The sequence below is a fragment of the Erythrolamprus reginae genome, chromosome 8 (assembly GCF_031021105.1).
Source record: "Erythrolamprus reginae isolate rEryReg1 chromosome 8, rEryReg1.hap1, whole genome shotgun sequence".
Lineage (NCBI taxonomy): Eukaryota > Metazoa > Chordata > Lepidosauria > Squamata > Dipsadidae > Erythrolamprus > Erythrolamprus reginae.
The window spans coordinates 3,888,249-3,915,848 of record NC_091957.1 but is presented as its reverse complement, the minus strand read 5'-3'; the positions used below and the strand labels follow the sequence as shown (position 1 = coordinate 3,915,848).

At 42.9% G+C, this 27,600-nt stretch overlaps 1 protein-coding gene across 1 annotated transcript in view; it reads right to left on the bottom strand.

Annotated features, from left to right (window-relative positions):
- Window positions 1-27,600, bottom strand: part of PNPLA7 (patatin like phospholipase domain containing 7) — a 70,890-nt gene that overhangs the window by 23,590 nt on the left and 19,700 nt on the right. Inside the window, exons 11-21 of the mRNA XM_070759554.1 lie at window positions 26,978-27,122; window positions 26,088-26,171; window positions 25,281-25,366; window positions 24,419-24,577; window positions 24,134-24,211; window positions 22,519-22,724; window positions 19,393-19,524; window positions 18,515-18,638; window positions 11,657-11,770; window positions 7,861-7,921; window positions 4,650-4,799 (exon numbers count right to left, since the gene is read on the bottom strand). Coding sequence (XP_070615655.1) covers window positions 4,650-4,799; window positions 7,861-7,921; window positions 11,657-11,770; window positions 18,515-18,638; window positions 19,393-19,524; window positions 22,519-22,724; window positions 24,134-24,211; window positions 24,419-24,577; window positions 25,281-25,366; window positions 26,088-26,171; window positions 26,978-27,122 — 1,339 coding nt within the window. The remainder of the gene's footprint in view (window positions 1-4,649; window positions 4,800-7,860; window positions 7,922-11,656; window positions 11,771-18,514; window positions 18,639-19,392; window positions 19,525-22,518; window positions 22,725-24,133; window positions 24,212-24,418; window positions 24,578-25,280; window positions 25,367-26,087; window positions 26,172-26,977; window positions 27,123-27,600) is intronic.

The following is a 27,600-nucleotide window of genomic DNA, read 5'->3' as shown; positions in this document are numbered from 1 at the left end:
TTTTGTGATGCTGGGATCCCCCTGAGGCTCCCCTCCATCGGAAACCCCACCTCCAGACTTCTGTGTTTTTGCGCTGCTGGGATTCCCGAGGCTCCCCTCCATGGGAAACCCCACCTCCAGACTTCTGTGTTTTTGCACTGCTGGGATTCCCCTGAGGCTCCCCTCCATGGGAAACCCCACCTCCGGACTTCTGTGTTTTTGCGCTGCTGGGATTCCCCTGAGGCTCCCCTCCATGGGAAACCCCACCTCCAGACTTCCGTTGCCAGCGAAGCGCCTGTTTTTGCGCTGGTGGGATTCCCCTGCTGGCATTCCCCTGCAGCATCACAAAAACATGGAAGTCCGGAGGTGGGGTTTCCCATGGAGGGGAGCCTCAGGGGAATCCCAGCAGCGCAAAAACGGGTGCTTCACTGGCAACGGAAGTCCGGAGGCAGGGCGTCCCAGCGGCAGCGGTGGGTTTGTAAGGTGAAAATTTAGTTTGTAAGAAGAGGGGGAAAAATCTTAAACCCCGGGTTTGTATCTCGAAAAGTTTGTATGACGAGGCGTTTTTAAGTTGAGGTATCACTGTACTCTGAATGTAGCTTTTTCGAAGTTTTCCCCCCCCCAGCACTAACTAGGTGCTAGCGATCTTCCCAGTTCTTATCTTGCAGGTTCTTTCATTGTTACTCCCTGTGAAGAATGTTTTCCAAGCCTCTTTGCAGACAAACCGAAAAACTGAGAGAGAAAACCAGAAAGAAAGAGAAAGAGAAAAGAGAGATAGACTAAAACTAAAGAGAGAGAGAGAGAAATAAAGAAAGAGGAAGAGAGAAAGGGAAAGAGAAAAACAGAGACAGAGAAAGAAAAGAAAAGAAAGAGAAAAAGAGAAAAAAAGAGAGAGAAAGAGAAAGAATTTATGAGCCGCCCAGAGTCCATTTTGGAGTAGGGCGGCTTATAAATCTAACTAACTAACTAACTAACTAACTAACTAACTAACTAACTAACTAACTAACTAACTAACTAACTAACAATAATAATAATAATAATAGTAGTAATAATAATAATAATAATAATAATAATAATAATAATAATAATAATAATAATTTATTACATTTGTATGCCACCCCTCTCCGAAGACTCGGGGCGGCTCACAAGAATAATAAAAAACAATATTATAGCGAAACAAATCTAATATTAAAAGAGAAGCATATAAAACCCTATCATATTTAAAACCAAGCAACACATACATACCAAACATAAAATATAAAAAAGCCTGGGGGAAAGGTGTCTCAACTCCCCCATGCCTGGCGGTATAGGTGGGTCTTGATTAGTTTGTGAAAGACAAGGAGGGTGGGGGCAGTTCTAATCTCGGGGGGGGGGTTGATTCCAGAGGGCCGGGGCCGCCACAGAGAAGGCTCTTCTCCTGGGGCCCACCAAATGACATAATAATAATAATTTATTAGATTTGTATGCCGCCCCTCTCCGAGGACTCGGAATAAGAAAAGAGAGGGGGGAAAAACAGAGAGAAAGAAAGAGAAACAGAGAGAGAGAGATGGGGAGGGAGGGCGATCTCTGGATTTTCTTGTTGTCACACTCTTCAACTGTCTTGGGTCTGTAACTCTTCACCCACAAAATAATTTCCTGCCACTCCGACTCTTAAGCCACGGACCTGCTCCAGTTGGAAGATTTACGATATCCAACTGGCAAGACAAGGGGGGGGGGGACCTGTTTTATGGCAGCTGGCTTTTAATTCCATTACCAATTGTTTAAATGCGGGTTTTCTGCGGCAGGGCGAGAGATCAGTTGCGTCACAAACCCTGTCCCACGATGCCAAATTTATACGGGTTATTTATTTAGAAACATAGAAACATAGAAGACTGACGGCAGAAAAAGACCTCCTGGTCCATCTAGTCTGCCCTTATACTATTTCCTGTATTTTATCTTAGGATGGATCTATGTTTATTCCAGGTACGTTTAAATTCAGTTACTGTGGATTTATCTACCATGTCTGCTGGAAGTTTGTTCCAAGGATCTACCACTCTTTCAGTAAAATAATATTTTCTCATGTTGCTTTTGATCTTTCCCCCAACTAACTTCAGATTGTGTCCCTTTGTTCTTGTGTTCACTTTCCTATTAAAAACACTTCCCTCCTGGACCTTAATTAACCCTTTAACATATTTAAATTTTTCGATCCTGTCCCCCCTTTTCCTTCTGTCCTCCAGACTCTACAGATTGAGTTCATTAAGTCTTTCCTGATACGTTTTATGCTTAAGACCTTCCACCATTCTTGTAGCCCGTCTTTGGACCCGTTCAATTTTGTCAATATCTTTTTGTAGGTGAGGTCTCCAGAACTGGACACAGTATTATTCCAAGTGGGGTCTCACCAGCGCTCTATAAAAGATTTGTTAAGATTGTCTGGCTACCCACAGCAAAGAGAAAACGGGCGCACCAGTAGGCATACACACGCCGAATCTGGCCTGGCTTTTGCAACGCAACCGATGTCTTTTTCTCTGACCACCTTTTTTTAGATGACAATAAAAAAATCTCCAAGTAGCCAGCTACCTTTTTTCCTTTCCTCTCTCCTAACCCTGGTTTCCATAGAAAACATAGAAGATCGACGAGAAAAAGACCTCCTGGTCCATCTAGTCTGACCTTATACTATTTCCTGTATTTTATCTTAGGATGGATCTATGTTTATCCCAGGCAGGTTTCAATTCAGTTCCTGTGGATTGACCAACCACGTCTGCTGGGAGTTTGTTCCAAGCCTCTACGACTCTTTCAATCAAATATTATTCTCTCCCGTTACTTCTGATCTTTCCTCCAACTAACCTCAGATTGTGCCCCCTTGTTCTTGTGTTCACTTTCCTGTTAAAAACACTTCCCTCCTGAACCTTTAACGTATTTAAATGCTGTGGTTGGGTGTAGCTGTAATTAGTGCTACAGATAAAAGTGCAGCCTGGTGTTTTAGCCTCATGGCAGTTTATCTGATTCATTGTTTTGTCAAGATCGTGGTTTTTGCTCTTCAGGGTTGTGTGTGTGGACTCTCTGGACTTTGGAATTGGACTCAATTTCCCAGTTATTGGGTGAGCAATTGGATTGCATTTCACCTGTGCCTTGTGTGTACCAGAAAATCCCTTTGACATTTAAAAAGGGAGCTGTTTCTGTTTTTCTGTTTATAAAAACTTTTGGGTTTTCCTTTTATCGCGTGGTGTGTGTCTTCCTGGACTAATTACCCTGTAATTACGGGCGGTTGAAACACGCCGGCAGAACACAAACCAATAGGGAAGGTAGGTAGATTTCGCCCAGCGTTGTCCTTAGCTACAGATGATCCGCTGGAAGCGAGCATTTAAAAACCGGCCCTCTATTATTTAAAATTAAACAGAATTCTGACTCCCGTTAAGGGTCAGTTGGCCGTAGCAACTGAAAGGACATTTGGCGGCTTTCCAGGAGATCCCGGATGACCCCGAAGAAGAACGACCTCCTTTGAGTTATTAATGACTCAGTTAAGACATGATTAAATTCACTCTCTGTAGCAGATAAAAAGAGCAGAGTGAAACCATGCAAGAGGACAAACTCATATCTAATACTCACATCTAACGACCCTAAGGGCCAGAGCCCATTGTAACAACATTACCAAAAAGGGGACAAAGAGTTCTCCAAAAACACCTGAGGGTAGAACAAGAAGCAATGGGTGGAAGCTGAACAGGGAGAGAAGCAACTTAGAACTAAAGAGAAATTTCATGACAGTGAGAACAATTAACCAGCGGAACAGCTGGCCTCTGGAAGTTGTGGATGCTCCAACACTGGGAGTTTTTAAGAAGATGTTGGATAACCCTTTGTCTGAAATAGTGTAGAGTTTCTTGCCTAAGTAGGCGGCTGGAGTAGAAGAGTTGTTGTTGTTGTTATATTATTAAGAATTTTTAAGATTTAATTGGATTTGTATGCCGCCCCTCTCCGAGGACTCGGGGCAGTTCACAGCATATACAAAATCAGAAAACAGTAATAAACAACCCAATTAATAATACATTAAAACAATCCTTAAAATTCTAATTTCAAAAAGCTATCATTCATTTGACAATCATACTAAAAACATTCATCATCATTATCATCCTCCTCCTTATTATTATTATTATTATTATTATTATTATTATTATTATTTCAGTTGTTAATCTAATCTTGCATAGCTTTCTGATTTTGTATAAAAAAATAAAATAAAATAAAATAAAATGAATAAAATAAAATAAAACTGCCGTGAGGCCTATTGGAATGGGCGGCATATAAATGAATGATTGATTGATTGACGGAATGAATGAATGAATGAATGAATAAATGGATGGATAGATAGATAATAAAATAAATAAAATAAATAAAATAAATAAAATAAATAAATAAAATAAATAAAATAAATAAAATAAATAAAATAAATAAAATAAATAAAATAAATAAAATAAATAAAATAATTAAAATAAATAAAATAAATAAAATAAATAAAATAAATAAAATAAATAAAATAAATAAAATAAACCCTACATGGATATCACAATGCACGGGGGCCATTCCAGCTTTATTCAGGTGGGCCACCCAATTTTGAGATGGACCACCTGAACCTCCGGGGTCCCTCCCGTTATCTCACGGGTGGAGAGTCCGAAGCCCCCAGGGCCCACTGGAGGCCTTACCGATGGCGCAGAGGGCGTGCTTGAGTTCCAGGGTGAAGGTGGAGAGGGGCACCTCCTCTGAGACTGGCATGATGGCAACGGTGGCGAGGTTGCTGGCTGGATTGCTGGCGTCCCACTTGCTGCTGGCGGGGTGTAGGCCCAACTGGTGCCCTGGGGAACAGAAAAACTAATTTTATTTAATTATTTAATTTAATTGACTCCTATGTCGCCCAATCCCGTGGGATGTTTATGCTGCTCAAACCAATTGTTTGCCCATGTCCCAATGTGAGGCCGAAGGAAGCCGCCCCGAGTGAGTCTACGGAGAGGGGCGGCATACAAATCCAATAAATTATTATTATTAATTATTATTAAGAAGCATCCGGAACCCCGTCAGAAAACTAGCATTCATGTAAAAGATGAGAACTATTCTCTATTCTACTCTATTCTATTATATTCTATTCTAATTCTATTCTATTCTATTCCATTCCTGTCTATTCCATTCTATTCTCAGTAAAGATTCCATTCTATTCTATTCTATTCTCAATAAAGATTCCATTCCATTCTATTCTATTCTCAATAAAGATTCTATTCTATTCTATTCTCAATAAAGATTTCATTCTATTCTATTCTCAATAAAGATTCCATTCCATTCCATTCCATTCCTATTCCTATTCGAATGAGAGAAGCAACTTAGAACTAAGGAGGAATTTCCTGAAAGTGAGAAGAATTAACCCATGGAACAGCTTGCCTCCAGAAGTTGTGAATGCCCCAACACTGGAAGTTTTTAAGAAGATGTTGAATAACCATTTGTCTGAAGTGGTGTAGGGCTTCCTGACTAGGCAGGGGGTTGGACTAGAAGACCTCCAAGGTCCCTTCCAACTCTGTTATACACCTCTATATAACAAGCAGGAAGAGGGAGATTGTGATCCCGCTGTATAGAGGCGCTGGGGAGACCCCATTTGGAATACTATGTTCAGTTCTGGAGACCTCCCCTACAAAAAAGAGATGGATCAAATTGAACGGGTCCAAAGACGGGCTATGAAAATGGTGGAAGGTCTTAAGCATAAAACGTATCAGGAAAGACTCCATGAACTCCATCTGTAGAGTCTGGAGGACAGAAGGAAAAGGGGGGACCTGATCGAAACATTTAAATATGTTAAAGGGTTAAATAAGGTCCAGGAGGGTTTAAGTGTTTTTAATAGGAAAGCGAACACAAGAACAAGGAGACACAATCTGAAGTTAGTTGGGGGAAAGATCAGAAGCAATGTGAGAAAATATTATTTGACTGAAAGAGCAGTAGATGCTTGGAACAAACTTCCGACAGGCGTGGTTGGTCAATGCACAGTGACTGAATTGAAACATGCCTGGGATAAACATAGATCCATCCTAAGATAAAACGCAGGAAATAGTATCAGGGCAGACTAGATGGACCATGAGGTCTTTTTCTGCCGTCAGACTTCTATGTTTTCTATGTTATTCTAATTAAGTCCTCTTTGCTTTTAAAGAGAGGATTTAAGCAGCCAATGGAGAAAAGCATCTCATTTCACCCACACACACACTGGGCCTTTTGAGTGGGATTCATAATCACGGGGATTTTAACTGTTCTGTCTTTTTCCTTTTGATTTGGAGACACCTCGAGCCTCCTAAGAATAGAAACGCGGGGTTTAAAATCCAAATATAGAAAGAAGGAAGGAAGGAAGGAAGACACAGCTGGGGTGGGTAAAGAGAAGACACGTAGATGGATGAGGTAGGACGAAGGAAAAAGAGATTTCCCTGAATTTTGCAAACTGAAATGGCAATTTAATGTCATCGCCACCTCCATAACTGTCTGGTTCGGTGCTGCAACCCAACAAGACCGACACGGACTTCGGAGGAGAATCAGAACTGCAGAAAAAACAATGGCTACCCAACCTGCCTTCCACTGAGGACCTGTAGACTGCACGAGTCAAAAAGAGGGCGGGGGAAATATTGACTGACCCCCTCGCATCCTGGACACAAACTGTTTCAGCTCCTATCCTCAAAACGTCACTACAGAGCACTGCACACCAAGACAACTATGGCAGCGACTGCCTTTTTAAATAACTTTTTAATAGGGTTTTAGTTTTAGATAATGTTTTAGTTTCAGATAATGTTCGACTTCTTTTTTTATCCCTTTGTATCTATTTATATTGTATTTTTATTATTGTTGTAAACCGCCCTGAGTCCTTCGGGATTGGATGGCAAAGAAGTCGAATAGATAGATAGATAGATAGATAGATAGATAGATAGATAGATAGATAGATAGATAGATAGATAGATATACAGACAGACAGACAGAGATAGATAGATAGACAGACAGAGATAGATAGATAGATAGACAGACAGACAGAGATAGATAGATAGATAGACAGACAGACAGAGATAGATAGATAGATAGATAGACAGACATAGATAGATAGACAGACAGACAGATATAGATAGATAGACAGACAGACAGAGATAGATAGACAGACAGACAGAGATAGACAGACAGACAGAGAGAGATAGATAGATAGATAGATAGATAGATAGATAGATAGATAGATAGATAGATAGATAGATAGACAGACAGAGATAGATAGACAGACAGACAGAGATAGATAGATAGATAGACAGACAGACAGAGATAGGGAGGTATGTAGGAAGATATAGAGATAGAGATAGAGATAGAGAGAGATAGAGAGAGAGATAGATAGATAGATAGCTAGATAGATAGCTAGATAGAGAGATAGAGAGATAGATAGAGAGATAGAGAGAGATAGAGATATAGAGATAGATAGACAGATAAGATAAATAGATAGATAAACAAACTAGACACAAAAACAGTTTTTTCCTGAATGCCATCACTCTGCTAAACAAATAATTCCCTCAACACTGTCAAACTATTTACTTCTATTTCTATTAGTTTCTTCTCATCATTCCTATCACCCTTTTCCTCCTTAGGCCTGTATGACTGTAGGACTGTCACTTGTTGCTAGTATCCTGAGATTTTTATTAATATTGATTGTTTCTTCATTGCTTATTTGACCCCTGTGACAATCATTAAGTGTTGTACCAGATGATTCTTGACAAATGTGTCTTTTTCTTTTGTGTACACTGAGAGCATCTGCACCAAAGACAAATCCCTTGTGTGTCCAATCCCACTTGGCCAATAAAATTCTATTCTATTCTATTAATAAAGGGGAAAAATAAGGGAGGGGTTTTCATGCCCTACCCCCTTGCTGTAGATTTCCAAGGATCTTCTCGCCGAGCAAGTGGATAAGTCTCGTCACGACCTGGAAGAGCAAAGAGTGAATCGATATGTGTGTGTGTGTGTGTGAGAGAGAGAGAAAAAAGCAGTCATGTAATCACAACCATGGATTCGAACCATTAAGAGGGGCACGGCAGCCTTAAGAGCAATCGGAAGAAACATTCAGTCGAAGGGCTGCCAAACTGGAGAGGAACCTTTTATGAAAAAAACCCCACTTTTATTGTTGTCCTAAAAAAAGAGAAGATTATCCTTCCTTTCCTCCCTCTCCTTCCTCCCTTCCTCCTTCCTTCCTTTCCTCCCTCCTTCCTTTCCTCCTTCTCCTTCCTTCCTCCTTCCTTCCTTTCATCCCTCTCTCCTTCCTCCCTCTCCTTCCTCCCTCTCCTTCCTCCCTCCCTCCTTCCTTTCCTCCCTCTCCTCCCTTCCTCCTACCTACCTTCCTTCCTTTCCTCCCTCTCCTTCCTTCCTTTCCTTCTCCTTCCTTCCTTTCCTCCCTCTTTCCTTTCTTCCTTCCTTTCCTCCCTCTCCTTCCTTCCTCCCACCTTCCTTCCTTTCCTCCCTCTCCTTCCTTCCTCCTTCCTTCCTTCCCTCCTCCTTCCTTCCTTTCCTCCCTCTCCTTCCTTCCTTCCCTCCTCCTTCCTTCCTTTCCTCCCTCTTTCCTTCCTTCCTTCCCTCCTTCTCCTTCCTTCCCTCCTTCTCCTTCCTTCCTTTCCTCCCTCTTTCCTTCCTTCCTTCCTTTCCTCTCTCTCCTTCCTTCCTCCTTCCTTCTTTCCTTTCCTCCCTCCTTCCTCCCTTTCCTCCTTCTCCTTCCTTCCTTCCTGCCTGCAGTCCTTCCTTTCCTCCTCCGTGGCGCAGTGGTTAGAGTGCAGTGCTGCTAGCTCCTTCTGCTGATCACCAGCTGCCAGGAGTTTGGCAGATCGAATCTCAGTAGGCTCCAGGTTGACTCACCCTTCCATCCTTCCAAGGTGGGTAAAATAAGGAGCCAGATTGTTAGGAGCAATATAATATGCTGACTTTCTGTAAAACCGCTTAGGGAGGGCTGGAAAGCCATGTGAAGCGGTATATAAGTCTAAATGCTAATGCTAAATGCTAATGAATGGCATTCAGGACCCCTGTGTGAACTTCTAAAGCCCAGGAAGGGTCAGGGAAGAGGGGTGGGGAAAGAGAGCGAGGGCTCCGCAGCCTGGTTTCACATGACACATAAGAGTCGTAGATGCTTGGAACAAACTCCCAGCAGACGTGATTGGTCAATCCACAGGAACAGAATTTAAAACGTGCCTGGGATAAACCTAGATCCATCCTAAGACAGAATGCAGGAAATAGTATCAGGGCAGAGTGGATGGACCAGGAGGTCTTTTTCTGCCGTCAACCTTCTAGGTTTCTATGTGCTATGACCGCGACTGGCTTGAAAACAACTGTGGAGCCCCATCACAGCGTGCTGCCTTCTGCCACTGGGTGAGTCACTCTGCGGCTGCTATGGCAACCTAGCAGGAACACCAATTTTGGGGCTGGAACAATGCGTCTGGCACGCATTCTGCTCGGGAGTTTAAAAGCTGCTTTGCTTGGGGGAGAGGAAGGCACGCTGTCCCATCCGCCCCTCTTCCGTGCAGAGAGAGGAAAGACTTCCATTTCTAGGTGCTAAGATGTCAGTAAACACATTTTTTAAAAAAGGAAGGAAGGAAGGAAGGAAAAAGGAAAGAAAGAAGGAAAGAAGGAAGGAAGGAAAGAAAGAAGGAACGAAGGAAGGAAACAGGAAAAACTTCCATTTCTAGATGCCTGAGATGTCAGTAAACACATTTTTTTAAAAAGGAAGGAAGGAAGGAAGGAAAAAGGAAAGAAAGAAGGAAAGAAGGAAGGAAGGAAAGAAAGAAGGAACGAAGGAAGGAAACAGGAAAAACTTCCATTTCTAGATGCCTGAGATGTCAGTAAACACATTTTTTAAAAAAGGAAGGAAGGAAGGAAGGAGGGAGGAAGGAAGGAAGGAAGGAAAAAGGAAAGAAAGAAGGAAAGAAGGAACGAAGGAAAGAAAGAAGGAATGAAGGAAGGAAAGAGGAAAAACTTCCATTTCTAGATGCCTAAGATGTCAGTAAACACATTTTTTTTAAAAAGGAGGGAAGGAGGAAAGAAAGAAGGAAGGAAAGAAGGAAAGAAAGAAGGAAGGAAGGAAGGAAGGAAGGAAGAAAAAAGAAAGAAAGAAGGAAGGAAGGAAGGAAGGAAAGAAGGAAGGAAGAGAAAGAAGGAAGGAAGGAAAAAAGAAAGAAAAGAAAGAAAGAAACGAATGTAGGTAGGAAAAAAGAAAGAAGGAAGGAAGGAAGGAAGAAAGGAAGGAAGGAAGAGAAGACGGAAGGAAGGAAGAGGAAGGAAGGAAGGAAAGGAGGGAGGGAGGGAGGGAGAGAGAGAGAGAGAGAGAGAGAAAGAAAGAAAGAAAGAAAGAAAGAAAGAAAGAAAGAAAGAAAGAAAGAAAAGGATTTGCAAAAAGACAGCCTGGCTACTTGTGGCATTCTCTGAACGAACACCTGCAACTCCGAGACGAGCTGTAAAATCAAATTTTCTCTGTCGTATCTATGTTTTTTTAAGAAAAAGGATGTGTGTTTTTTTTCTGAAGCTGCTCAGTAAATGCTCTCAACGCATTCGGAAGAAAAAAAAGAGAGACCTCGGCCGTCTTTGGTTTCGTGCCGCAAACAGAGTGCAGCTTTCAGGTACTGCTTACTAAGTAGGGCAGGGGGAAATAAGTCAAACAGAGCTCCGTGGCCCACTTCTCCCACGAAAAACCAGCCCAACGAGCTTTAATAGAGCCATAATAGACAGATCAAGCCGCTTTCTAAAAATAAACCAGCCTTCTAACATGACACACAAAACGGAAGGGTCAGAGTGACACACGCTGGCAATCGCTGGGTTGCTAAGGTGCCTACAAGGTGCACTGTCCAGTCCAGGGGTGAAGTCCAGCAGGTTCGAGAGAACCGATAGCGGAGATTTTGAGGAGTGTAGAGAACCGGCAAATACCACCGCTGGCTGGCCGCAGAGTGGGGAGGGAATGGGGATTTTACAGTATCCTTCCCCTGGAGTGGGGAAGGAATGGGGATTTTGCAATATCCTTCCCCTGGAGTGGGGAAGGAATGAGGATTTTGCAGGATCCTTCCCCTGGAGTGGGGAAGGAATGGGGATTTTGCAATATCCTTCCCCTGCAGTGGGGAAGGAATGGGGATTTTGCAGTATCCTTCCCCTGGAGTGGGGAAGGAATGAGGATTTTGCAGTATCCTTCCCCTGGAGTGGGGAAGGAATGAGGATTTTGCAATATCCTTCCCCTGCAGTGGGGAAGGAATGGGGATTTTGCAGGATCCTTCCCCTGGACTGTGGAGGGAATGGGGATTTTGCAGTATCCTTCCCCTGGAGTGAGGAGGGAATGGGGATTTTGCAGTATCCTTCCCCTGGAGTGGGGAGGGAATGGGGATTTTGCAGTATCCTTCCCCTGGAGTGGGGAGGGAATGGGGATTTTGCAGTATCCTTCCCCTGGAGTGGGGAAGGAATGGGGATATTGCAGTATCCTTCCCCTGCAGTGGGGAAGGAATGGGGATTTTGCAGTATCCTTCCCCTGGAGTGGGGAAGGAATGGGGATTTTGCAGTATCCTTCCCCTGCCACACCCACCAAGCCACGCCCACAGAACCAGTAGTAAAAAAATTGGATTTCACCACTGGTCCAGTACCCCTCTATAGGGATAATTGTTCAACTGAATGGGGAGGGCAGGTAGATCCCCCTTCCTACCTGGGGGAATTTGCGTTTGATGGAGATGAGCGCTCCTTCTGGAAGCTTGGCCAGCTCAGAATCCCGAACGGCGTGGACGGTGGTCGCCCTGGGCTGGTGAGTGAGTGCTTCAACCTGAGAGGGAGAGACCACAAATCGTTATTAAATTGCGTCAGGAACCGTTGACCCGTTGCCAAGGTGGCCTTGGTCATTATTCACTAACCAAGTTAGAATCCGGATATACTGTTTCCCCTTTTTCTTCTTTCACAATATTGATTAGTCCTTGGGCCATATCAAAGTGCAGAGCTCCAGAATCAAATAATGATTCAAATTTGACAAAAGCAATTTAAAATGGAATTGGATTAAAATACGATTTAAAAATGGAACTGGAATAAAATACGATTTAAAAATGAAACTGGAATAAAATACAATAACACTGGTCAACACAAACAAAAAATCTTTAGCAAGGGTAATATCCTTCCCCTTGGTTGCCGATCAGTTTCAGGTCACAATTCAAAGTGTGGTTATGACCTATAAAGCCCTTCATGGCACCGGACCAGATTATCTCCGGGACCGTCTTCTGCCGCACGAATCCCAGCGACCGGTTAGGTCCCACAGAGTTGGTCTTCTCCAGGTCCCGTCAACTAAACAATGTCGTTTGGCGGGACCCAGGGGAAGAGCCTTCTCTGTGGCAGCCTCGGCCCTCTGGAACCAACTCCCCCCAGAGAATAGCCCCCACCCTCCTTGCCTTTCGTAAGCTACTAAAAACCCACCTCTGCCGTCAGTCATGGGGGAACTGAGATATTCTTTCCCCCTAGGCCTCTACAATTTATGTATGGTATGTTTGTATGTATGATTGGTTTTAAAATAAGGGTTTTTAGCTGTTTTAGTATTGGATTGTCGCATGTTGTTTTTACCACTGTTGTTAGCCGCCCCGAGTCTACGGAGAGGGGAGGCATACAAATCCAATAAATAAATAAATAATAATAATAATAATAATAATAATAATAATAATAATATGTCTGTTGAATGGAGTTTGATGTGCTGATTCCAAAAATATGCTTAGTTTTGCTCTCTCACATAAAGTTTCTGATATAAAAGCATTTTTTGTTATTACATTATTTCTACATTTTCAATGTATGTGATAATTACTGTTTTCTTAATGTCGCCAGTATATTTCCTATACCTTATAATAAAGACACTGCTCCATTGAAACTCTTCCATGGAAAAACTATATACATTTTTGAAATCAGAACAAAAAATGATTCAGAAAAATATAAGGTCAACTGCGATGATTACAAAAAAATATTTTCTTGGGAAACACTGCCTTAGATATTCTCCCCCGACCGATGAATGCTTAAGTTTGAAGGCTGAATGAATGATATTGATAGTTTTTAATTAGAATTTTAAGATTGCTTTTTAAGGTATAATTGGATTGTTATTATTGTTTCCTGTTTTCCTGTCCATGCTGTGAGTCGCCCCGAGTCCTCGGAGACGGGGCGGCATACAAATCCAATTAAATCTAAATCTAAAACTGGTTCGTATTTTATTTTATTAGCCAGTGCCGTGAAGGAGCACGGCATCTGTTTTTAGCTGATTGCTTTTCACATCGAAGCCACAATAGAACACCGCAATTCTAGCCAAAACAGGTGTCTTCGCTGGACGAAGGCTTCGGGATGGGATTGGAGAAGGACAAAGAAGAACAGCCAAGGAGAACGCAAGGCTGGAGATTCGGCAAAGAACAGAGTGTCTCCTTCGAAAACCCTCTTAGGGCGACTCCTCCTTGCCAAGGATCTCCAACCCCATGGAAGGGTAGCCAACATTTGTGCTGCCAAGACATTCGGGAGTTGAGCAAAGATCTTGAGTGCTGTTTCTCTCTTGATGAGTAGACAAGGAGGAGGAGGAAGAGGCATCCTTGGGGAGTAGACTTGCCAGGAGGAGGAGACACCTGTCATTGAAACGTGTATTGAAACTATGATAGCAAAAACTTCAGAAGAGAAGGATTTAGGGGTGGTGATTTCTGACCGTCTCAAAATGGGTGCGCAGTGTGGTCGGGCAGTAGGAAAAGCAAGTAGGATGCTTGGCTGCATAGCTAGAGGTATAACAAGCAGGAAGAGGGAGATTGTGATCCCCTTGTATAGAGCGCTGGTGAGACCACATTTGGAATACTGTGTTGAGTTCTGGAGACCTTCCCTATAAAAAGATATTGACAAAATTGAACAGGTCCAAAGACGGGCTACAAGAATGGTGGAAGGTCTTAAGCATAAAACGTATCAGGAAAGACTTCATGAACTCAATCTGTAGAGTCTGGAGGACAGAAGAAAAAGGGGGGACATGATCGAAACATTTAAATATGTTAAAGGGTTAAATAAGGTCCAGGAGGGATGTGTTTTTAATAGGAAAGTGAACACAAGAACAAGGGGACACAATCTGAAATTAGTTGGGGGAAAGATCAAAAGCAACATGAGAAAATATTATTTTACTGAAAGAGTAGTAGATCCTTGGAACAAACTTCCAGCAGACGTGGTTGGTAAATCCACAGTAACTGGATTTAAACATGCCTGGGATAAACATATATCCATTGTAAGATAAAATACAGGGAATAGTATAAGGGCAGACTAGATGGACCATGAGGTCTTTTTCTGCCGTCAGTCTTCTATGTTTCTATAATGGAACTGGAAAAGGTGCAAAAAAGGGGGGGCAACAAGAATATCAAGGAAATAAAGCCCCTCCCTTATGACACCAGGTTGCGACGCCTTGGTCTCTTCAGCCTTGAAAGACGGCGTTGAAGGGGTGACTTGATCGAAGTGTATAAAATCATGCATGGGATAGAAAAGGTGGATGGAGAAAAATTCTTTCCTCTATCACACAATACTAGGACGAGGGGGCCCTCCCTAGAGCTCACAGAAAGTGAGGACAAATAAAGAGAAAGATTTCTTGCCCCAGAGGGTCCTTGGTTTACGGAATCCACTTCCAGATTTTGCAGTATCCTTCCCCCAGATTGGGGAGGAAATAGAGATTTTGCAGTAGAAACATAGAAACATAGAAGACTGATGGCAGAAAAAGACGTCATGATCCATCTAATCTGCCCTTATACTATTTTTTTTATTATTTATTTGTTTGTTTGTTTGTTTGTTTGATTTATATGCTGTCCCTCTCCGCAGACTCGGAGGGACAACGGGGAAGAGCCTTCTCTTTGGCGGCCCCGGCCCTCTGGAACCAGCTCCCCCCGGAGATTAGAACTGCCCCCACCCTCCTCGCCTTTCGTAAACTCCTTAAAACCCACCTCTGCCATCAGGCATGGGGGAATTGAAACATCTCCCCGGGGCCTATACAGTTTATGTATGGGATGTTTGTGTGTATGTTTGCTTTTAATAATGGGTTTTTTAGTGTTTCGCTTAAATTATTAGATGTGTTATATATTATTATTGCTGTGAGCCGCCCCGAGTCTACAGAGAGGGGCAGCATAAAAATCTAATAAATAAATGAATGAATGAATGAATGAATAATTTGCAATCGTAAGAGAGCCATTTTGGTCTAGTGGTTAGGTAGCAAGCTAGAAAGCAGGCGATGGTGAGTTATAGTCCCACCATAGGCATCCAAGCTGGCTGGGTGACTTTGAGCCAATCACCAGGAGACCAGGGGATAAAATAATGTGCTGAAGCTGACCAGACTAAGGATGCTAGCCAGATAAATATCTTTTCCCTATTTTCATCTCCAAAAACTAAGGTGAGTCTTATACTCCAGTGCGTCTTATACTCTGAAAAATACAGTACTTAACAATTGAGCAAGAAGAATCGCCGAATACCTGGTAAGCAGATTCTTTTCCCTATTTTCATCCCCTGAGTCTAATCCTCTGTTGTGGCTAGCTCTGGCCCAGCTCCTGCCCCAAGGAATGTGGAGGTGGGGGAAACATGGAAGAGGGGGGCTTGGCAGACAACTCAAGAGGAGATCAATCATCTTTATCTTCACTGGATTCAGATGAGGAACGTATGACAGAGCCACGCATGCGTAGAGTGATGCATAGGAGAGAACAACTTAAGAAATATTACAGGAGATAAGAGAGGCCACCTGTGTTTGGGTGGGGCTCCAATTAGAGAGGCTGATAAAAATAGCAGCGTGCTGGCTTGGCCGTTGTGGAAGATTATCTGATCGCAGTTCGTCAAGGCAAATTGTTGTTTCCTGACTGTATTCAATCAAGACTGTGTTTGGATTCCTGGATTTTGGATTATACTTCATTGGGAGTGTTTATCACTGTTTGGACAACAGTATCTGTGACCCAATTTCACAGTTACTAAGTTAATAATTGGACTTCGTTCTTGTATTCAGTGTTCCCTCTAATTTTTTTTGGGGGGGGGCGGAAAAGTATAGTGTCTGAGCGGCAGTCCCTTCGGGACTGGGCGGCACAGAAATAATAAATAAATAAATAAACAAACAAACAAACAAACAAAAAACCCACCCTGTTTTGCCTCAAAGAATTTCAAAATAAAATACTGTACTGTGTGTCTATAACAGTGAGCTCACAATAGGGCAACTCTATCAATATCAAAATGCCACTTAAATAGTTGAGCTAGTTTCAAACTAGATTTTGATTTTCTTTCTCTCTTCCTTACTCCCATTCTTTTTCTTACTCTTTTCCTTCCTCTCTTTTTTCTATCTGTTTCTCTCTCTTCCTCTCTTCCTCTCTCTCTCCTTCCCTCTCACTCTTTCCCTCTCGGCTTCTGGGCAGGTTTGGGAAACTCTGAGTTGATGATGATTTTTAAGTGAGCGATTGCTCACTGCTCAGCTTAGAGGGAACTATGCTTGCATTGTATTTCAACTGTGCCTTGTTGCTACAAGAAATCCCTTTGAAGTTTAAAAGGGAGGGGTTTTTCCTTCTCTTCTGTTGATAAAGAACATTTATTTGCCTTCTATCGTGTGCGTGTGTGTCTGCTTGGACTAATTAACCTGTAATTAAGGGTGGTTAGCACATGCCGGCAGAACAGACTCCAGTGCGTCTTATATTCCGAAAAACACGGTACATAACAATTGAGCAAGGAGAGTCGCTGAATGGGAACAAAACCCGTTTCGACAATTTCTCACTCAGCAATATAAATTTTGGTCTCAAAGACTCTTAAACACAAGGAGAAAGAGATTGTAGTGTTGAAATAAGTACCCAGAAAATTTAGAGACTTAAGAAGAGTCAACGGTGGATTGTCCATCGAGGGCTTCCTTGGGTTGCACTGGCAAAGATTGGTTGACTCTCAACGTCAACGCTGGAGCCGCGATCTTTCCTCTCTGCAGGAGAGGAAGAAACAAGGGGCTCCGAGACAGAGAAAGAAATACTTTTAAGATCCCGGCCGACGGAGACGTAAGCCGTTTGCTCTTTGCCCCTTCCGCGCCAATATTTATGAGCTGAATTAACTAGAAAGTTTAGAGCTGGCTATTTCCTCCTCCTCTCCTGGAGCGTATAATGGAATTTGCTGCCTCACCAGCTGGCTTCGAGCAGCTCTCGCTAATTTAATTTCAGATGCGCGGTGATATATCACCAGGGCCGAGAGGGGGGGGAAGGGAGGGGGCGGCCTGGCAACTACGGGAGTCGCTTCGTCGGGCTGCAGAGTTTGCTTAAAGAGAAGTGGCCCGTGACTCAGGTGCGTGTATCGCATTTTGCAAACCGTATAATTAGTCCTTGGACTTACAACACTTCGTTTAGTGACTGAAGTTACAATGGCCCTGGAAACAGCGACTTACGATTTATTCTATTCTATTCTGTATTCTATTCTATTCTACTGTCAATGTCCACTCTACTGTTTATTCTATTCTATTCTATTCTAATGTCTACTCTACTGTTCTATTCCGTTCTGTTCTATTCTATTGTTTATTCTACTCTATTGTTTATTCTATTCTATTCTCTATTCTACTGTCTATACTATTTATTCTATTCTATTCTCTATTCTATTCATTATTCTATTCTATTGTCTATTCTACTGTCTATACTATTTATTCTATTCTATTCTTTATTCTATTCTATTCTCTATTCTATTCATTATTCTATTCTATTCTATTGCCTAGTCTATTCTATTCCATTGTCTACTCTGTTTATTCTGTTGTGTTCTATTCTATTCTATATTCTATTCTTTATTCTATTCTACTGTATACTCTACTGTTTATTCTATTCTATTCTCTATTCTAATTCTGTTCTGTTCTATTCTATTGTTTATTCTACTCTATTCTCTATTCTCTTCTTTTCTATTATACTGTCTATACTATTTATTCTATTCTTTATTCTATTCTATTCTCTATTCTATTCTATTCAATATTCTATTCCATTCTATATTTTATTCTATTCTACTGTCCAGTCCACTGTTTATTCTATTCTATTCTTTATTCTATCCTCTTCTATATTCTATTCTATTCATCTACTCTACCTTTTATTTTATTCTATTCTATTCAATATTCTGTTCTATTCTAATCTAATCTAACCTATTCTATTCCATTCCTAGAGATACTGCAAATAGCTCCTTATATGCAGGTGATGGGCTGAACTCGTTCCCAAGCTGGACGCCCCTGGTTTATCTGACTAGTTGGATAACATGCAACCACCCAACCATTCCTGGCCCACGTCACCTTCAGCACGATGGCATGACCTTCAAGGTCCCTTCCAAATTCTGTGATGCCGCGACTCTGTGAGAGTTTCCTCGAGCAGAGGTCAGTCCAGAACACCTCGGAGGTCCCCCCCAACTCTGTAATCCGTAATGGCCTCCTGCTCCAGTGTGTGTGTGTGTGTGGTGTGAGTGGTAGACTAGACAACCTCTAAAGTCCCTTCTGATTCTCTTGTCGTGCGATTTCTGCTAAAAAGCCCAAATCCAGAACGGTCAGCCAGCCCCCTTCTCTCCTTACCACGCCAATCAGGTCCCCTCGGCCGTATTCACCGGTCAAGTGTTTCTTCCCGTCGTCCAACCTGATGACCGAACGGAGACGTCCGTTCAGGACAATGTAGGTGCAGTCCGAATGATCCCCCTGCCTAGAAAGGAGAATGGGGTTAGGTAGAGCAGAGGTTCGCCCAAATCTGCCACTTTGGGACTTGTGGACCCTAAATATTGGAAGCGTATAAAGCAATCCATGGGACATGCTACCACCTATGGTGGACATGACAAGAGACCAAAAAAAAAAATTGGAATATGATTAAAAATTGGATAAAAGAAAGAATAAACAACAAAGTAGAATTAAAAGCAGAAATGTACCTGACAAATTCCTTATGTGTCCAATCATACTTGGCCAATAAAGAATTCTATTCTATTCTCAATAAAGATTGTATTGTATTCTATTCTATTCTATATAAAGATTCTATTCTCTAAAGATTCTATTCTATTCTATTCTCAATAAAGATTCTATTCTATTCTACTCTCAATAAAGATTCTACTCCATTTTCAATATTCTATTCTATTCTATTCCAAATAAAGATTCTATTCTATTCTATTCTATTCCAAATAAAGATTCTATTCTATTCTATTCTCAATAAAGATTCTATTCTATTCTATTCCAAATAAAGATTCTATTCTATTCTCAATAAAGATTCTATTCTATTCTATTCTATTCTCAATAAAGATTCTATTCTATTCTATTCCAAAAAAAGATTCTATTCTATTCTATTCTATTCCGAATAAAGATTCTATTCTATTCTATTCTCAATAAAGATTCTATTCTATTCTATTCTATTCCAAATAAAGATTCTATTCTATTCTAAGTGGAGGACTGTCCTTTCTTTGATCCTCTACCTGTAAACGGCGCGTCCAGCTTCCACCTCCATCCAGTCCAGGGCGAAGTCGATCTGCCTCACAAAGGACGACATGCGCTTCACTACCATGTGGGCCACACCCAAGACCACCGTGGGTTGTTCGCGCATGATCCTGGAAGGAGAGACCTGTGAGAAAGTTTCACCAATGGGGACGGGGGGGATGGAACCCAAAAGTACCCATTCAAAGCCTTCTTAATTGGGCCAAGCGGTTAAGAATATAGTTCCTGGCAAGGTCCACCAAAACCACCACACAACAGTCCTTGGTTTGCAGCTATTCGTTGTAGTAACTGTTTGGAAGCGACAGCGGTACTAAAAAAAAAACAAGACACTTACAATCAATCTTTCGCATCTACCGGCATCTATGGGCCGAGAGGAAGGGACCAGCTCAAAGTCACTTAGCCAACTTTCTTGCCTAAGGCAGGACTAGAGAACTCACTGTCACCTGGTGATTGGCCCCAAATTTTTGTGCCTAAGGAGAGATTAGAACTCAGCGTCTCCCAGTGAGTGGCCCCAAATTTTTGTGCCTAAGGAAGGACTAGAACTCACATCTTTTGGTGAGGGCCCCCAAATTTTTGTGTCTAAGGGGAGACTAGAACTTGACGTCTCCTAGTCAGTGGCCCCAAATTTTTGTGCCTAAGGCAGAACTAAAACTCACATCTCCTAGTGAGTGGCCCCAAATTTTTGTGCCTAAGAGGAGACTAGAACTCGTCATCTCCTGATGAGAGGCCCAAAGTCACCCAGCCGGCTTTTCGACCCAAGGCAGCACTAGAATTCACAATTTCCTGATTTCTAGGCCAGGAGACGAAACCGCCTCTCTTAAGACTCTCTCTTGAGAGTTCTGGTCACCTCACCTCAAGAAGGATATAGTGGAACTGGAAAAGGTGCAAAAAAGGGCAACGCAAATGATCAAGGACATGGAGCCCCTCCCTTAGGAAACCAGGTTGCAAGGCCTTGGTCTCTTCAGCCTTGAGAGACGGCATTTAAGAGGTGACTTGATCGAAGGGTATAAAATCACGCATGGGAGAGAAAAGGTGGATAGAGAAAAATTATTTTCTCTATCACGCAATAATAGGACGAGGGGACCCTCCCTAAAGCTCATAGGTAAGAAAGTGAGGACAAATCAAGGGAAAGATTTCTTCACCCAGAGGGCCCTTGGTTGATGGAATTCCCTTCTAGAAGAGGTTTTGACAGCTGTCAGCCTGGATAGCTTCAAGGGAGGATTAGACAGATTCATGGATGCCGAGTGTATCTTAGGTGGTTATTGAAACGGATGTCCAAGTGCCGCCTCTATGTTGGTTGAGGCAGGCAGGGTTCCCTTGAGCACCATTTGTTGGGGGTCAAGGGAAAGGGAGGGTCTTGCCTTCTCTTTCTGCTCAAGATCCCCATGGACAATTGGTGGGTCACTGTGGGACACAGAATGCTGGACTCAATGGGCTTTGGCCCCATTCAGCAGGGCTCTTCTTAGGGCCTTCCCTTTTTTCCTTCCCTCCCTCCCTCCCTCCCTCACTTCCCTTCCTATTTTTCCTTCCTTCCTTCCTTCCTTCCCTTCCTTCCTTCCTTCCTTCCTTCTTTCCTTCCTTCCTCCTTCTTCCAAGTGCCACCTCTATCTTTTGTTGAGGCAGGCAGGGTTCCCTCAGGTCCCATTTGTTGGGGGTCAAGGGAAAGGGAGGGTCTTGCCTTCTCTTTCTGCTCAAGATCCCCATGGACAATTAGTGGGCCACTGTGGGATATAGAATGCTGGACTCAATGGGCTTTGGCCCCATTCAGCCTGGCTCTTCTTAGATTCTTAGGTTCCCTTTCTCTCTCTTCCGTTAAGTAAGGGCCTTAAGGCAATGTCCTGGCCTGAACCTCTCCCACTCCTTTACACCGCCTTCCTTCCTTCTCTACCCATCCTGGTGATAGTTTAATTAAAGCTGGCTCCAAGAGCCCTCCCACCCTGCCCTCGGTTCCATGACAGGGACCCTGTATTTAGCACATCACAGCTGGGCGTCACGTCTAAGGGTGTAATTAAGCCGGCAGCTGGCTCCGTACTTAATCCTGTGGCGGAGGTAGAGGCATGCCGCTAGCAAAGGCCAGGGCATCCCTGGCTCAGCTGGTTCATCATTGTCGTCTTCTCTGCCCTTTGTGAAACTCTGGGGCATAGAAACATAGAAGACTGACGGCAGAAAAAGACCTCATGGTCCATCTAGTCTGCCCTTATACTATTTCCTGTATTTTATCTTAGGATGGATCTATGTTTATCCCAGGCAGGTTTAAATTCAGTTACTGTGGATTTACCAACCACGTCTGCAGGAAGTTTGTTCCAAGCATCTACTACCCTAGCATCTACTCTATTCTGCTAATCTAACATAGAAGACTGATGGCAGAAAAAGACCTCATGGTCCATCTAGTCTGCCCTTATACTATTTTCTGTATTTTATCTTAGAGTGGATATATGTTTATCCCAGGCAGGTTTAAATTCAGTTACTGTGGATTTACCAACCACGTCTGCTGGAAGTTTGTTCCAAGGATCTATTACTCTTTCAGTCAAATAATATTTTCTCATGTTGCTTTTGATCTTCCCCCCAACTAACTTCAGATTGTGTCCCCTTGTTCTTGTGTTCACTTTCCTATTAAAAACACTTTCCTCCTGGACCTTATTTAATCCTTTAACATATTTAAATGTTTCGATCATGTCCCCCCTTTTCTTTCTGTCCTCCAGACTATACAGATGGAGTTCATGAAGTCTTTCCTGATACGGTTTATGCTTGAGACCTTCCACCATTCTTGTAGCCCGTCTTTGGACCCGTTCAATTTTGTCAATATCTTTTTGTAGGTGAGGTCTCCAGAACTGAACACAGTACTCCAAATGGGGTCCCACCAAAGCTCTATATAGGGGGATCACAATCTCCCTCTTCCTGCACAGCTGCACGTGCATCGCAAAAACTGCTACTGGAGCGTAGCACCTGACCCATCACTGGTCCACGGGGATGCTGCGACGGTGGCGAGCGTGGAAAACAGTCCCTCGCCTCCGTGCCTCGTTGTAACTTTGAACCGTTCGCTAAGTGAACGGCTGTTAAGCCGAGGACTGCCTGTAGGAGAGGAAGGGAGGGGAGGAGGGACTCACTCGTAAAAGTGGGACTTGGAGATCGCCAAGAAGGTGCAATCACGGTTGGCCTTGATGGTGAAGATGAGAGGTTCTCCCGTCAGTACGGCGAGCTGCCCCACCAGCTCTCCCGGGTGGGTCAGGAAGAGGCAGGTCTCTTCCTCCGAGTCGATCTTCCGCTGGTAGACGTGCAAAACCCCCGAGATCACAAAACGGATGCTGACATCCTACAAGGGAGCAAGTCAAACACGCCCGTCATTCACAGGAAGGACAAACAGGTTTCGGGTGGGTTTTTTAATTTTGCTTAGTGCTTTTTTAAAAAAAAATGTTTTAAATTGATTTTTATAATAATAGTAAAACATTCACATACACAATGCTCTAAGTGCCTATCACCAAACAACATTCAAACGCCTCCACCAAAATAGGGGCATATTTTCCACATACCATTTTATTTTATTTTATTTTATTTTATTTTTTATTTTATTTTATTTTTTAATTTATTTTATTTTTTGTTATGTTACTTTAAGTTACGTTACGTTACTTTACTTTACTTTATTTATGTTATGTTATGTTATGTTATTTATTTTATTTTATTTTATTTTATTTTATTTAACTTAACTTAACTTAACTTTATTTTATTTTATTATTTTATTATATTTATTTATTTTTTTAAAATGTATGTATGTATGTATGTATGTATGTATGTATGTATGTATGTATGTATGTATTCATTCATTCATTCATTCATTCATTTATTTATTGGATTTGTATGCCGCCACTCTCCGTGGATTTTAACTTAAGAGCAGGACAGTGGTACCTCTACCTAAGAACGCCTCTACTTACGAACTTTTCTAGATAAGAACTGAGTGTTCAAGGGTTTTTTTGCCTCTTCTCAAGAACCATTTTCCACTTACAAACCCGAGCCTCCGAAACTGTAACCAGAAAAGGCAGGGAGAAGCCTCTGTTGGGCTTCTCTAGGAATCTCCTGGGAGGAAACAGGGCCGGAAAAGGCAGGGAGAAGCCTCCGTGGGGCCTCTCTAGGAATCCCCTGGGAGGAAACAGGGCCAGAAAAGGCAGGGAGAAGCCTCTGTTGGGCTTCTCTAGGAATCCCCTGGGAGGAAACAGGGCCGGAAAAGGCAGGGAGAAGCCTCTGTGGGGCCTTTCTAGGAATCCCCTGGGAGGAAATAGGGCCAGAAAAGGCAGGGAGAAGCCTCTGTTGGGCTTCTCTAGGAATCCCCTGGGAGGAAACAGGGCCGGAAAAGGCAGGGAGAAGCCTCCGTGGGGCCTCTCTAGGAATCCCCTGGGAGGAAATAGGGCCAGAAAAGGCAGGGAGAAGCCTCTGTGGGGCCTTTCTAGGAATCTCCTGGGAGGAAACAGGGCCAGAAAAGGTGTGGAGAAGCCTCTGTTTATGTCTTTGTCAAGTTATGTTTACATGTCAATGGCACATGTTTATTTGTATATATGTATATTTTTGTATTATATGTATAATATGTATATTTTTACATACATGTTGTTTTTAAAATGAGTCAATAAAAGTATTTCAAAAATAAAAATAAACAGAGGCATAGAATCTGACATTTTGGCCCAGCCTCACTCTCACGCCCATTCCCAAGTTACCTGTGTGTTCTATGCTCACCTGGTCGCCTTGCCGCGACACCATCGTTCCTGCAGTGACTTGATGGAGGGTCACTTTCCCATTCAAGAGAGAGAGATCCTAAACAGCCATCGAAGAATTAAAAAAAAGAAGAGTAAACCTCGTCTCTTTTCTTAGCTCTGCAAACTAAAGTAGATCTCCGGATGGTCAATGCAGAAGCCTCTACATTCTCCTAGTCCTCAGTGAGGTGCTTCTGTTGAGCCTTGAGGGACCCGCGGCTGGTTGGTTCCCACCCAAATGTCCCCTTTTCTGCTAAGACCCACTCACGTCCAGCTTCATCAAGGTCAGAAGGTCTTTCTTGGCTGCTTCTAAGATGGTGTTGAGCTGCTTGGGCACACCGGACTCCTGGACGGGCGTGTCGGTCTGGGTGTAATGGAAGATGGCCGAGGGCATCTCAGTCACCGTCACGGTTTTCTTCGAGGTGGGCTGGCAGAGGGGGGGCAGAGGTAGGGGAGGGGGAATAGGAAAGACCAGGATTCACTTTTCACACTGGAGGTTAAGAATGTAATTACAAATAATCGAACTTACATTGAAGCATCTTTATTCCCTGACAACTGTTTCAGCTTGAAAAATAGAATAGAATAGAAGAATAGAATAATAATGGAGTGGAGTGGAATGGAACAGAATAGAATAATGGATGGGATGGGATAGAATAAGGGACAGAATAGAATAATAGTGGAGTGGAAAGGAATGGCATGGCATGGCATAGCACAGAATAGAATAGAATAGAATAGAATAGAATAATAATGGAGTGGGGTGGAGTGAGATGGGATGGGATGGGATGAAATGGGATAGGATAGAATAATGGGATGAAATGGGATAGAATAAGGGATAGACTAGAATAGAATAATAGTGGAGTGGGGTGAAATGGAATGGCATGGAATAGAATAGAATTTAGGAATAGAGTAGAAATTAGGAATAGGGTAGAATAGAGTATAGTAGAGAATAGAATAGAAATTAGGAATAGAGCAGAGAAGAGGAAGAGGAGGAGGAAGAGAAGAAGGAGGAGGTGGAAAAGGAAGAGAATTTCCTGATTTCCCTCTTTTCCAGGTTTACTATACACCCTGTATAATTAACTATAGGTAGTTAAATGCAGGAGGAACTGAGGGAGGCTGAGGAGAAAAGATACCTTATAGGCAGCTGTGTCGGAGGAAGAAGCCTCCACTTCAATCCGAGGTTGGTCGCTGATGGATTCCAGATCTGTCTTAGCTCCACCTGAGGGAGGTCACAAATGGAGGACAGAGAAAGGCTTACTTCACACTTCACTCCCCCATCTACCCTCTTAATATATTTATTTATATTTATATTATTTATATTTATATTATTTATACATAGAAACATAGAAGACTGACGGCAGAAAAAGACCTCATGGTCCACCTAGTCTGCCCTTATACTATTTCCTGTATTTTATCTTACAATGGATGGATGTTTATCCCAGGCATGTTTAAATTCAGTTACTGTGGATTTACCAACCACGTCTGCTGGAAGTTTGTTCCAAGGATCTACTACTCTTTCAGTCAAATAATATTTACTTACGTGGCTTCTGATCTTTCCCCCAACTAACTTCAGATTGTGTCCCCTTGTTCTTGTGTTCACTTTCCTATTAAAAACACTTCCCTCCTGGACCTTATTTAACCCTTTAACATATTTAAATGTTTCGATCCTGTTCCCCCTTTTCCTTCTGTCCTCCAGACTAGACAGACTGAGTTCATTAAGTCTTTCCTGATATGTTTTATGCTTAAGACCTTCCACCATTCTTGTAGCCCCTCTTTGGACCCGTTCCAATTTCATCCATATCTTTTTGTAGGTGTGGTCTCCAGAACTAAATTTAAATTTATATTTAATAATATATATTTTATATTTTGGACAGCGTTTAGCCGGCCTAAAGATTTAGAAGCGGAGTTAAAAATCCAACAGAAAAGAAAAGATACGTTACCTGCAGCATCGGTATAACCAAAAGGGATGTTGAGCGATAAGCTTCTTCGAAGCGGAAGTTCTGGCCCAGGAAGTTTTCCAATATCTACAATGGGGAAACATGTCAGGTGAGTTTCCCAGCAAAGGAAATTGCTGCCAAATGTAAATAATCCCCCTTAAAAGAAATTGCTCAGAGGGCCAGGCCCTATGGTGGTGGGTTGGGTTGGTTGGAGGTGAAGGCCAAGGGTTACGCTGCCTAAAGCAGGATTGAGGGCTCACTAACTGGGGTGCTGTTGTCCTCTTTCAAGCTAACCCAATCCTACAAAAAGAGAGAGAGGGGAGAGAGGGAGGGAGAGACAGAGAGAGGAGGAAGAAAGAGGAGGGAGGGAAGGAAGGAAGCAAGAAAGGAAAAATAAAGGAGGGAGGGATGAACAGAGAGAAAGCAAGAGAAGAAAAAGAAGAAAGAAGGAAAGAAAGAGAGAGAAAGGAAGGAAGGAAGGAGGGAAGGAAAGCAAGAGAAGAAAGAAAAAGAAGAAAGAAATAAGAAAGAAAAAGAAGAAAGAAAGAAAGAGAGAGAGAGAGAGAGGAAGGAAGGAAGGAGGGAAGGAAAGCGAGAAGAAAGCAAGAACAAGGGAAGAAATGAGGAAGGGAAAGCAAGAGAAGAAAGAAAAATAAGAAAGAAATAAGAAAGAAAAAGAAGAAAGATAGAAAGAAAGAAAGAAAGGAGGGAGGGCGGGCGGGAGGAAAAAACAAAAAAGGATGGATGGATGGATGGATGGATGGAAGCAAGGAAGAAAAAGAAAGAAAAAGGAAGGAAGGAAGGAAGGAAGGGGGAGAGAAAGCAGATGGGAGCGGCTGAGAGAGGCCAAATCCTTGCACAAGTGACCTGTCCGAGGGGGGGCAAAGGCTCACCTGTGGCCTCCAGGGAGGTGTGTCTCTCCAGCATCTCGGCCCGTTCCTCCTCCGACAGGTTGGACAGCTGCCTTTTGACCACCCGGCTGGGGTTGCTGCTGGAGGTGACGCTGGCAATCGAGACGAGGGGGATGGCCTGGCTCTCCTGGGAGGGCGGAAGAGCCGGGACAAAACTTCGGGTCAGGAAGCCCCCTGGGCAGCCCCCGAGAGCCCAAAGCTGCATCCCAGTCCTCCAATTCCTTCTTTCTTTCCTTCTTTTCCTCTCTCTCTCTCTTTCCATCTAGTTACCGTATTTTTCGTAGCATAAAATGCACCTTTTTCCTCCTTAAAGAAGCTTAAAATTCAGGTGCATCTTATACGAATCCCAGCGGCCGGTTAGGTCCCACAGAGTTGGCCTTCTCCGGGTCCCGTCGACTAAACAATGTCGTTTGGCGGGGCCCAGGGGAAGAGCCCTCACTATGGCGGCCCTGACCCTCTGGAACCAGCTCCCCCCAGAGATCAGAACTGCCCCCCACCCTCCTTGCCTTTCGTAAACTCCTTAAGACCCATCTTTGCCGTCAGGCATGGGGGAAGTGAGACATCTCCCCCGGGCCTATACAGTTTATACGTGGTATGTTTGTGTG